General features: G+C 44.7%; 2 protein-coding genes across 6 annotated transcripts in view; one reads left to right on the plus strand and one right to left on the minus strand.

The window, feature by feature from the left end:
* The window catches only part of KIF4A (kinesin family member 4A), a 119,338-nt gene extending 112,894 nt beyond the window's left edge, over positions 1 to 6,444 (minus strand). The window contains exons 1-3 of one of the 4 annotated variants that reach the window (XM_045538689.1): positions 6,306 to 6,444; positions 5,840 to 5,980; positions 5,611 to 5,725 (exon numbers count right to left, since the gene is read on the minus strand). In XM_045538689.1, coding sequence (XP_045394645.1) covers positions 5,611 to 5,725; positions 5,840 to 5,959 — 235 coding nt within the window. In that variant the 5' untranslated portion in view covers positions 5,960 to 5,980; positions 6,306 to 6,444. Of the gene's footprint in view, positions 1 to 5,610; positions 5,726 to 5,839; positions 5,981 to 6,145; positions 6,188 to 6,305 lie in introns of those variants that run through there. The other 3 variants (XM_045538692.1, XM_045538690.1, XM_045538691.1) reach the window with 3 other exon arrangements.
* Positions 6,445 to 6,511: 67 nt separating this feature from the next.
* Positions 6,512 to 10,044, plus strand: PDZD11 (PDZ domain containing 11). Of its 2 annotated transcripts, none has more exons than XM_045538694.1 (7): positions 6,512 to 6,598; positions 7,430 to 7,529; positions 7,969 to 8,052; positions 8,312 to 8,368; positions 8,664 to 8,762; positions 9,327 to 9,387; positions 9,537 to 10,044. In XM_045538694.1, the coding sequence occupies exons 2-7, from the start codon at positions 7,443 to 7,445 to the stop codon at positions 9,569 to 9,571; spliced, it is 423 nt and encodes a 140-aa protein (XP_045394650.1). In that variant the 5' UTR covers positions 6,512 to 6,598; positions 7,430 to 7,442; the 3' UTR covers positions 9,572 to 10,044. The 2 variants fall into 2 exon arrangements, with proteins under 2 accessions (XP_045394650.1, XP_045394652.1); XM_045538696.1 differs by having other exon boundaries at positions 6,522 to 6,576.
* Positions 10,045 to 11,682: the final 1,638 nt, after the last annotated feature.

An 11,682-nucleotide genomic window follows, 5' to 3' on the forward strand; every position in this document is an offset into this window, starting at 1 on the left:
AGTTTGAATTTATTCTTGATCAGTGCCATTGACATAGTTCTGACTCACCAGAGAAGCAAAGCAAGCCTCGAAAGATGCCTCCAACTCATCCAACAAAGCACTGTTAGAAGGTCTCTGAACATCTGGCGCCGCCTGAAGAAGGACGCCAGGCCCGGGAGTCCCGGCAGGGGTGGTGGAGGCCCCGGTGGCTGCCCAGAGAACATACAACCTAGCGGAGGCGCCATGTCTAGAATCCCTTTACAATGTTTAGATTTACCAATACTTAACATTGTGTTACAATTACCTATAGTATTCATTAAAGTAATATGCTATACAAGTTTGTAGTCTGGGAGCAATAGGCTATACCATACAGCCTAGGTGTGTAGAGTGCTATATCATATAGGCTTGTGTAAGTACACTCTATGATGTTTGCACAATGATAAAATCACCTAATGATGCATTTGTCAGAATGTATCTCCATCATTAATCAATGAATGACTGTAACTCGCTAATTAACTATAGGGAAGAAGCTACTAAAACTGTAAGCATGAAATCTAGAAGGAACTACAAATCCAAATTTCTATCAAGGTGAAAAAAATATGAACTTAGGGAAGGCTGACCTATATTAGGGTGGTAGACATGTTCTAAAAGGAACACAAGGCAAGCTTTCTCTGTTAAATGATCAGTGTATATATGTCAAAGCTGTTAACTACAATTTACCAAGATAATTTAGGAGTCTTTAAGTTTTGAAACAATGTGTCAATCTAGATGAAAGCTTTGAAGTTTTGAAAGAACTTGCTGGTCTACATGAAAGATCATAAGAAGACGCTAAATTAGGCTGGGCACGGTGGCTCACACCTGTAATCCTAGCACTCTGGGAGGCCGAGGCGGGCAGATTGTTTGAACTCAGGAGGTTCAAGACCAGCCTGAGCAAGAGCAAGACCCCGTCTCTACTAAAAATAGAAAGAAATTATATGGACAGCTAAAAATATATATAGAAAAATTAGCCGGGCATGGTGGCGTGTGCCTGTAGTCTCAGCTACTTGGGTGGCTAAGGCAGGAGGATTGCTTGAGCCCAGGAGTTTGAGGTTGCTGTGAGCTAGGCTGATGCCACGGCACTCTAGCCCGGGCAACAGAGTGAGACTCTGTCTCAAAAGAAAAAAAAGACGCTAAATTGAGGTTTTCACTGTAATAGATTGTTGGTATCACCTGGCATGAATGTGGGGCAACAAGAGAATAACATTCCATAATTTTCTGCAATACCACAGATATCTGTAGATAGCAATAACTTGGGAAACCAGGTTTCAGTACTTTTTACAAAATACTCAGGGCTCTATAGCACCAGGAGTTCAGAGTACAAGAGGGTGCTATTGGGCTGACTATAAGAAATACTGGCTTTGGGCCAGGCGCGGTGGCTCATGCCTGTAATCCTAGCACTCTGGGAGGCCGAGGCGGGTGGATTGCTCAAGGTCAGGAGTTTGAGACCAGCCTCAGCAAGAGCGAGATCCCCGTCTCTACTAAAAATAGAAAGAAATTATCTGGCCAACTAAAATATATATATAGAAAAAATTAGCCGGGCATGGTGGTGCATGCCTGTAGTCCCAGCTACTGGGGAGGCTGAGGCAGTAGGATTGCTTAAGCCCAGGCGTTTGAGGTTGCTGTGAGCTAGGCTAACGCCACGGCACTCACTCTAGCCCGGGCACACAGCGAGACTCTGTCTCAAAAAAAAAAAAAAAGAAAAAGAAAAGAAATACTGGCTTTGTTTTTGCAACTGAGGGCAATGTTAACCAAATACATGTATATTGGAATCACTTTCTACTTTATACTACCTTTGAATACTATAATTTATTCTAATAGTTAACCAAGTTAAGAATATAAAGGTAGAACTGTAGTGTTCTTACTATGCTGTAGAGGTACATTCTGAGGAAGATGACCAGATAGTGAAGGGTCTTAAAACCATATTGTTTCAGGAATGGCTAAAGGAAAGGGGAGATGGTTAATTAGAAGAGAAATAGAACCATCTAACAGTCTTCGAAATGCTGTATGTAAAAAGATAAACTTTATAGTGGAGAAGCCCAGCAGATTAACACCTTAATCAAATGATCAAAATGGGTATCAGCAGTAATAGAACAAATCAAAATCACGTGCTCCCTGGTAGGATTCAATGAGAAGAATACAGCACCACTTTTGTGATATTCTTGCTAAAAGAGACACAACTTCATCTAATCATAGATAAGCATCAGATAAACCAATATTGAAAAAAGGTTTACAAAATAACTGGCCTGTGATTTTCAAAAGTGTTAAGATCATAAAAGTCAAAAAAAGACTGAAGAACTGTTTTAGAATGAAGACTAAAGAGGCAGCAGAACTAAATACAACACATCATTTTTGAACTATATCCTTTTGCCATAAAGGACAACTGGTGAAACTTGAATGGGGTTTGAGGATTAGATGGTAGTAATGTAGCAATGTAAATTTCATAATTTTCATGGTTGTATTGGGGTAACTTAAAAGTCCTTCTCTGTAGGGAATATACACTAAAGCAGCAGTCCCCAACCTTTTTGGTACCAGGGACCAGTTTCATGGAAGACAATTTTTCCATGGATGGGAGGGATGATTCAGGTGCATTACATTTATTGTGCAGTCAAAGCTCTCTGCTAATGACAATCTGTATTTGCAGCTGCTCCCCAGCACTAGCATCACCACCTGAGCTCCACCTCAGATCATCAGGCATTACATTCTCATAAGGAGTACGTGACCTAGATCCCTCACATGCGCAGTTTACAGTAGGGTTCACACTACTATGAGAATCTAAGGCCACAGCTGATATGACAGGAAGCAGAGTTTATGTGGTGATGTGTGTAATGGAGAATGGCCATAAATACAGATGAAGCTTTGCTCCCTTGCCCACAGCTCACCTCCTGCTGTGTGCGGCCCAGTTCCTAACAGGACACGGACCAGTACACATCTGGAGCCTGGGTGTTGGTGACTGCAGCACTAAAGTATTTGGGAGGCATCAGGTCAACAACTCATCTCAACTGGTTCAGGAAAAAAAAAGTTCTTTATACTGTTCTTACAATATTTTTATAAGTTTGAGATTATTGTGCTAATACTTTAAAGTTTTGAAGCAAAGTGTTCAATGTGTCTTGAGCCATGCATTAAAAACAAAACAAAACAAAACATGTGAGTAGCTGCTGGCTGGAACAAGCCTTCTGCAGAGGGATGAACTAACAACACTGGGAAGAAATTACTGGGAAACAAATTTCATCTCAATATAAAGATCTTTATGGCCAGGCACGGTGGCTCACACCTGTAATCCTAACACTCTGGGAGGCCAAGGCGGGAGGATCGCTTGAGCTCAGGAGTTCCAGACCAGCCTGAGCAAGAGTGAGACCCCATCTCTACTAAAAATAGAAAAAATTAGCTGGGCGTGGTGGCCTGCACCTGTAGTCCCAGCTATTCGGGAGGCTGAGGCAGGAGGATCACTTGAGCCCAGGAGTTTGAGGTTGCTGTGAGCCAGGCTGATGCCACAGCACTTGTAGCCTAGGCAATAGAGCAAGACTGTCTCCAATAAAAAAAAAAAAAAAAAGATCTTGGCCAGGTGCAGTGGCTCACGCCTGTAATCCTAGCACTCTGGGAGGCCGAGGCGGGCGGATTGTTTGAACTCAGGAGTTCGAGACCAGCCTGAGCAAGAGTGAGATCCTCATCTCTACTAAAAATAGAAACAAATTATCTGGACAACTAAAAATATATACAGAAAAAATTAGCCAGGCATGGTGGCGCATGCCTGTAGTCCCAGCTACTCGGGAGGCTGAGGCAGTAGGATCGCTTGAGCCCAGGAGTTTGAGGTTGCTGTGAGTGAGGCTGACGCCACAGCACTCTAGCCTGGGCAACAGAGTGAGACTCTGTCTCAAAAAAAAAAAATCTTTATAATGTAATTAGAGCTGTCCAAAAACCAAGTATCCCAAGTATCACCTGGACTACCTGTGAGTCAATGAGTTCCCTGTCAAAGAAGAAATCATTTTTTTGAGGCAAGGTCTCACTTTGTTGCCTGAGAATGAGGGCAGTGGTGTGATCATAGCTCACTGCAACCTCAAACTTCTGGGCTCAAGCAATCCCCCTGCGTCAGCCTCCTGAGTAGCTGGGACTATCGGCCCACCACCATGCCCAGCTAATTTTTCTATTTTTTGTAGAGACGGGTTCTCGCTATGTTGCTTAGGCTGGTCTTGAACTTCTGACCCCAAGCAATCCTTCCACCTCACCTCCCAAAGTGCTAGGATTACAGGCATGAGCCACCACGCCCAGCCTCAAAGAAAAAATTTTAAACAGACACTGAAGTTCACCTAACAGAGATATTGCTAGAAAGCATTTTTCATTAAATGGAAAGTTTAAACTAGATGACACACAAATGTCCCTCTCAACTTTAAGGCACTAGTATGCATGATTATACTTCTTTTAAATGAACCTCTGCTTTGAATCTTGAATAAGCACTGCACTGGAATAACAATTAGACATCTCTCGGGCACCACTCCCTTCTTTAGAATCCTACTATGGTCTTAACAACATTAAAGCCTTCGCTTCTGCAATAAAGATTATGAACTGGCCATAGTATTCAGGGGCTTTAGGAAATCCCCTTCTCCACCTAAAAGAATTTTACTCATCATTCAAAACCTATCTCAAAGGTTCCCTATTCTGTGAGAGTCATCCCAAATTTCCCAAGCAAAGTTAGTGCCAGCCTTTTGTTTTTCGTACCACTTTGTATAACAGCAGTACTACTTCTACAGCAGAACTGACTCTGTTGTATATTTTTAACTTTTAAAATATTTTTTCTTAGGCCAGGCGCGGTGGCTCACGCCTGTAATCCTAGCCCTCTGGGAGGCCGAGGCGGGTGGATTGCTCGAGGTCAGGAGTTCGAGACCAGCCTGAGCAAGAGTGAGACCCCCGTCTCTACTAAAAATAGAAAGAAATTATCTGGCCAACTAAAAATATATATACAAAAAATTAGCCGGGCATGGTGGCTCATGCCTGTAGTCCCAGCTACTCGGGAGGCTGAGGCAGTAGGATCGCTTAAGCCCAGGAGTCTGAGGTTGCTGTGAGCCAGGCTGATGCCACGGCACTCACTCTAGCCCGGGCAACAGAGCGAGACTCTGTCTCAAAAAAAAAAAAATATTTTTTCTTAAAGATAGGTGTAAAAAATTTGAAAATTGTTATGTATTAAAAATTATTCATGTAGTCATCTATCTCCACTCCTACCCGTCCTGGACTTTGAACTCCTTCAGGGCCTGAAAGCTATATTATTTATCCCTGAATCCCTCAACAAGCTCTGCAGTGTCTGGGGCTCAAGTAGGTTAGCACACTAATCACCATCCGTACCCACCAAAGAGCTTATAATCAAATGAGGTTCCAGGACAAACAAAAATATATACAAGTCAAAATGAACAGAACTACAGAAAGCAAATACAGCATAGAACTTGCTTCAAGGGTACAGAGACTTTCACAAATGTTATTAGGCTAGGGGCTTTTTGAAGGCAGGGATTATGTTTCATCCATTCCTGTGTTTGCAGCACCCAAGCATAGTGCAGGGCACACAGTATATGCTCAAGAAACATTCGACAAATTAAACAGCCTCACCTTTAAATATGCCTTTTATGAGTGGCACTACTGCTGAATTGAAGACTTCTTCCTGTTCAGTAGAGGGGTCAAACACAAAATCGTAGGTAAAGGACTTATCAGTACCAACCACCACCTAGAGAAGGTAAGGGAGAAGCCATAAGAAAAAAACCATGAAAGAATAGGCCACACCCTTCACTTCCATTTGGCCCCCGCTGTTTAGACACAGGCCCTGGACGCTGCTACGCACCTGAGGCTCCCCGGGCACGAAGGAAAGGCACATATGGCAGCCCTCGCTAATCTCTTTGGGGACCAGAGGGCGACAGCGCAGAGCCACTCTTACAGGAATTCCCTTCACCTCTTCCTTCATGATCCTACCTCAGCACCGTCTCTGCAGGGGAGAAAAAAAGGCTTGCTGATGAATCTAGGTAGGTCTGCAGGGGTGGGAGCGTTCCTCCTTAGTTCCGGCCCTCCTCAGAGGGTGCGGTGGGTTACGGAACTCAGCCTTAGCGTCTGCAGCCTCCCCCCCCCCCAGCTGGACCGCTCTGCTTCCTACTTGACTGCGACGGGACTGCCTGTCTGCCTGACATACTGAAGACAGCGAAGTGGTGCCTGAAATGAAAAGATAAAACTCCAGCGGGGACAGTGACAAAGAACCAAGGCCCCAGGGTACCGGAGAAACAGGTTCTGAGCTAAGGTGTGCCCCCTTAACTCACCAAACCAAACGTCCCTTCCCGGGTCTTCCCCGGTATCCCGCCGCCACGTCCCAACCGGAGCTTTAACCGCCAAGTTTCAAATCAGTCCTGGTGACGCTAACCAATCGAAGCTCAGACAGCCTGTGGGTGAAGCACGTACGTCGACGCGCGCAGGCGTTGAGTTGGGAAGGCGGGGCGCGCGCATCACATTCCAGCCCCACCTCTTTCCCACCCAGCGGAGTATCCGCTTCCGGCTCCCATGCTGAATTGGTGGTGAGCGGAGCCTGTGGTGGTGAGGCCTGTACTCTGGCAAGGTGGTTTATGCGGTCGTGAGCGCGGGACTCGGACAGGATGCGGGGCGGGGATCTGGAGGGTGGCTGGTGATGAAGAAAGAGTCAATGTGGGGACCCACCATTACTAGTCACATCTAGGGAATGTGGGGTGGTGCCTTGCCCAGAGTGTCTGTGGATAGATGGAGTCAGCACTCCGTTGGGCTTTGAAAGTAGATCTTTTTGGACTCGACCTGATTTCTCTTCTCCAGGAAGGAGACGGTAACATCTATTTTGCAGAAATTAGTTCATTTTTCTAAAGTACCTAGCACGTTGCTTGGCATCCAGAAGATGTTTAGCAAAGCTAATAATAGTTTTCTTCTTCTTCTTAGCAAAGCTAATAATAGTTTTCTTCTTCTTCTTTTTTTTTTTTTTTTTTAGACAGAATCTCTCTCTGTCACCCCAGGTAGAATGCAGTGGCATCATTATAGCTCACTGCAACTTCAAACTCCTGGGCTCAAGCGATCCTTCTGCCTCAGCCTCCCGAGTAGCTTGGACCACAGGCGCTCCCCACGACACCTGCCTATTTTTCTATTTTTAATAGAGACGGGTTTCTCTCTTGCTCAGGCTGGTCTCAGACTCCTGAGCTCAAGCAATCCTCCCGTCTTGGCCGCCCAGAATGCTAGGATTAGAGATGTGAGCCACCGTGCTGGGCCTCTTCTGTCTTTTTTATTCCTTTTCTCCTCCAATCTGAACACCTAGATAGGCCCCTAGAATGAGAGCCTTAAAATGGGTTGGAGCTGCTTTCTGAAACTTGCTGGGCTGTTGTCCCTTTTGAACCACTTTTGTCCACTTTGATCCACCCTTCCATTCCAGGGTCTTGCCTGAGATGGACAGCCGGATTCCTTATGATGACTACCCAGTGGTTTTCCTGCCTGCCTATGAGAATCCCCCAGCATGGATTCCTCCTCATGAGGTGGGAACCATCTATATTCCTGAGTAGGGGATTTTTCCTACTGGGCATGAGATGATGCTTGAAAGGTAGGATGGCAAGGTTAGAAAGCTAAATGGAGAGTGAATCTTAGCCCTTGTAGCCAGAGAAGCCAGAAACTGGATTCGGAGCAGCAGAGCCTATTGGAAAGTTCTTATGGAGCATCCTGCCAGGGTCCATTCACACTAGTGAATTCTTGAAATTCAGAGCTCTAGTTTCCATTCTGTCAAGAGGTGAAGAAGTGGGGAGATACTGGACTGCTAAATGTCCCAATGCTATCCATCTACTCATTTGGACAGTGTTATCTATTCTACTTCAGCTAAGTCTTTTCCTGACTTTAGGGTGATGCATTAGTCTTCCTGGGAAAGGTAGGTGTGAAGTCTAAGACTGGTATTAAAATTTCTAGGGTTTCTGTGTCTTGCAGAGGATATACCACCCAGACTACAACAATGAGTTGACCCAGTTTCTGCCCCGAATTGTCACACTGAAGAAGCCTCCTGGAGCTCAGGTGAACTTATGGAGCTTCTTATTCTAGGTCAGATTTGTCCATACCAGAAGTTGGCAATGATTAGGGGGATAGATTGGGAAGCAGGTGGGGATGGGAGGAAACTCTTCTTCTTGCAGACAGAAAAGCTAAGATATAACTTCCACAACTTCTGACTTTACTCTGAGGAAAACACAAGCTAAGCTATTGTACAGTGATGCTGCTATGTGTTCTTGTGTTTCTGGTCTCTATTGAGCCCCCATTCTGTGCTCTTGTGTTACAGCTGGGATTTAACATCCGAGGAGGAAAGGCCTCCCAGCTAGGCATCTTCATCTCCAAGGTGTGTGTGTGCCTGGTAGGCAATATGGATAGCTACATCCCTTTGTTAAATTATCAGATTGCAGAATGCTGATGTACCAAGGGCTGAGAGAAGGATGACTCAGTGGACTCACTGAAGGGGCATAATGGGGACACCCACTTTCCCACTTAGAACTTTCCATTTGGTGAGCCGTAACTATCCCCCTACATTGTCATAGAAAAACAGTACCATCTTACATTTGAATAGCATTGAATTTCACTTACAGTCTTCTGAAATTACCCCATCCCAATCACATGTGTTCTCTCTTTACCAACAGGTGATTCCAGACTCTGATGCACATCGAGCAGGACTTCAGGAAGGGGACCAAGTTCTAGCTGTGAATGATGTGGATTTCCAAGATATTGAGCACAGCAAGGTGAACACAGCACTTGGGGTGTGGTGGTACAAGAAACCATCCCAAATAAGACAGGTTGGACAGGATTAGCCATCTGTAACTTGATAAGAAAGCATCTTGCGAGGCACAGTGGCACATACGTGCAATCCCAACTACACATACGTGCAATCCCAACTATTTGGGAGGCTGAGGCAGGAGGAGTTTGAGACTAGCCTGAGTAACATAGCAAGACCCCATAAAGAGGCTGGCCACAGTGCTTCACACCAATAATCCCAGAACTTTGGGAGCTGAGGCAGGAGGATCGCTTGAGCCCAGGAATTCGAGTCTGTAGTGAGCTATGGATCACACCACTGCACTCCAGCCTAGGCAATAGACTGAGACCCCATCTCTTAAATTAAAAAAAGAAAGATGGTATAGCCTATTCCTCTGAAAAGGAAAGAAAGGATGCATCACTCCTGGGGAAATGTACCACAGGGAAACAGCTATTAGTGACCCAGAAGGTTGGAGTGGCAAATCCGTTTCCCCCTTGTGATTCTATCCTGGGTCATCTCTTGGCATTTGTACAAGCTGCTTTGTTCCTTCTAGGCTGTTGAGATCCTGAAGACAGCCCGTGAAATCAGCATGCGTGTCCGCTTCTTTCCCTACAGTAAGTGCCATTCTTTATTTTACTTCCTTGGCAGGTCCTAGGTAAGAACTCTTTAAATACTGATGACTAGAGGCCCCATAAGTTGGGGGTGGGGAATTGGGAGCCAAAGCCTGAAAATAACCTATTCTTTTCTTCCCTCTTTGCCTCAGATTATCATCGCCAAAAAGAGAGGACTGTGCACTAGAGAGTTGCAGCCCACAACCCTTCATGTGGACTCTGCCAGGACAAGCTGGCTAGGCTTCAGGGAAGCCACTTTTACTCTCAGCCCCTCTCTGGCATAGCAGAATGGGGAGGATGGGGAGACAGCTAGCCAAACTGTACTGTACTTTTAGTTCCCTAGTTTTCTAGGTGAGCTTCATTCCCTGAAAGGAGAAGGATGATGATGTCTAGGTATGACCTGTGGAACCCAGTTAGAAAAGGCAACTGACATATATTGAATACTATGTGCTAGTCCTTTACACATCATATCATTTTAGTTATAGAAATTAGTAGAAAAAGAGAATCTTAGGGATCTTCCATCCAATTCGCCTGGCCATCTCATCCCATCTTTGAACTACCAGAGGTTTCATACACTTTGGAGACTTCAATAAGACCCTGTTTTTGCACGTTCCTCCTTATATCCTCTCCGCAGAAAAGTAAAACACAATGCTAAAGAAATGTTGGTGTGACTTTTGAATGATACTGATTGGATATAAAATCCTATTGAGGTAAGGAAAAGCTCTTCCAAAGACAGGGGCCACTGGAAAGAATTATACCTACTTCATAACTATCTTTGGCCAGAACATTAGGGAGACCCAGGAACCTCAGTCACAGTATCACCAAGGAATGGCATAGGGTAAGGGGTACTGGAAGAAACAGTCCCCTTTCCCCTAGGAGCTTCAGACATTCCTCTGCAGGGGACAGTATTAACATAATTCTCTCTTCCCCTTTCCCAGATTCTTTGATCTGGAACATAAACTGAGGAAGGGGCTTAGATGCATGTCTTTTCAGAGGCAACAGTAAGAAATTGGTTCCCAGTGTCCAACTTGTAGGTTGAATAGTCTCCCTTTTCCTCACTCCAGCGCCAAATAACTTTCTGCCATGTTCTTAGATCTTTAGTTACCAATTCACTGTTAGATATTCCAGATCACACCTATGCCGTCTTCATTGGCATGTTCAAAATACCCATTCAGAATGAAAAGTTTTCTAGTGAGGTATGGGGTGAAGTGTCCCTATGATGAAGGCCCAAAATTTGCCTTGAAAGAATCCTGGGGAGTTTAAATATGTATTTCCAGGCCTTTCCATGGAGAATGATTCTATTAGTCTGAGGTGGAGCCTGGAAAACTGGATTTTTAAATAAGCAAAGTAAATAAGTATCCAAGTATGGGAAACACTGTTCTAGATAGTAGTAATGTATCTCTATGAGAACATTCTGGCTCTTCCTGTATATTCCACCTCAGCTCTACTAAGGTACCTATTCTAGAGGCTTAGTGCCATTGTTAGGTGGCAACATCCCTTGAGAGCAGAACTGGTAGTAGAGTTAGTTTGGCTGTGTCTGTGCTTCCTGGGAAATCCTCTCCTATTTTATGCTCCTATTTGCTCTGCTGCCCCCTAATGGCCATCTGAGAAAAAAAGAGGCTTATTGGCTGAGTGAGTCTACTGAATGTTGAGGTCCAAGACTCTCCCTGTGGTTAACAGGTTTTAAAACAGCTCATCTAAGAAGTGTGGTAAACATCGTAAAAAATCCCAGTCAGGTGTCATGGGCCTGAGAGGCAAAACCCCTCCTGCCATAAGTCGGTTCTCACTTTGAAGTACTTGGAATGGTTCTACATTAGGGCACCAGCATGAGGCAATTGCATTGTGGAAGCATAGGTATAATGTAGAGAAGGTGCAAGCGATAACAGGCTGAGGCTAAAGGACCAGGCATTTATTGAGGGTTTAGGTAAGAAAACAGTGAAGAATGAATTGTATCGGCGTTTGAGGTACCCCAGCTGCTGTAGATCTGCATTCTCTATAGATGTCTTTTAGTCGTCAGAGAAGGTAAGGTGCTGCAAAAAGCTTCCACCCAATAGCTGTGAGATACAGTTAAGAAAAAAATGATAGCACTTTCAGGAGTTCCATTTTACTCCTAAGCCCAGGAATTGGAAGAGAGTAAGTGGCCAAGTATTTAAACCATAAACCTGGAGGTAGGGGAGAAGGACTGGTATGGAAAGCCCAAATGCAATAAATCTATCAAATTAGGCAAAGAGACAGCCTAAGCTATCAACAGGAACAATGGCTTTTGATGCCTGATTCCTTGAAGGGCTCCAGTTGGAT

This window comes from Lemur catta, chromosome X, assembly GCF_020740605.2.
Source record: "Lemur catta isolate mLemCat1 chromosome X, mLemCat1.pri, whole genome shotgun sequence".
NCBI classification, from domain to species: domain Eukaryota; kingdom Metazoa; phylum Chordata; class Mammalia; order Primates; family Lemuridae; genus Lemur; species Lemur catta.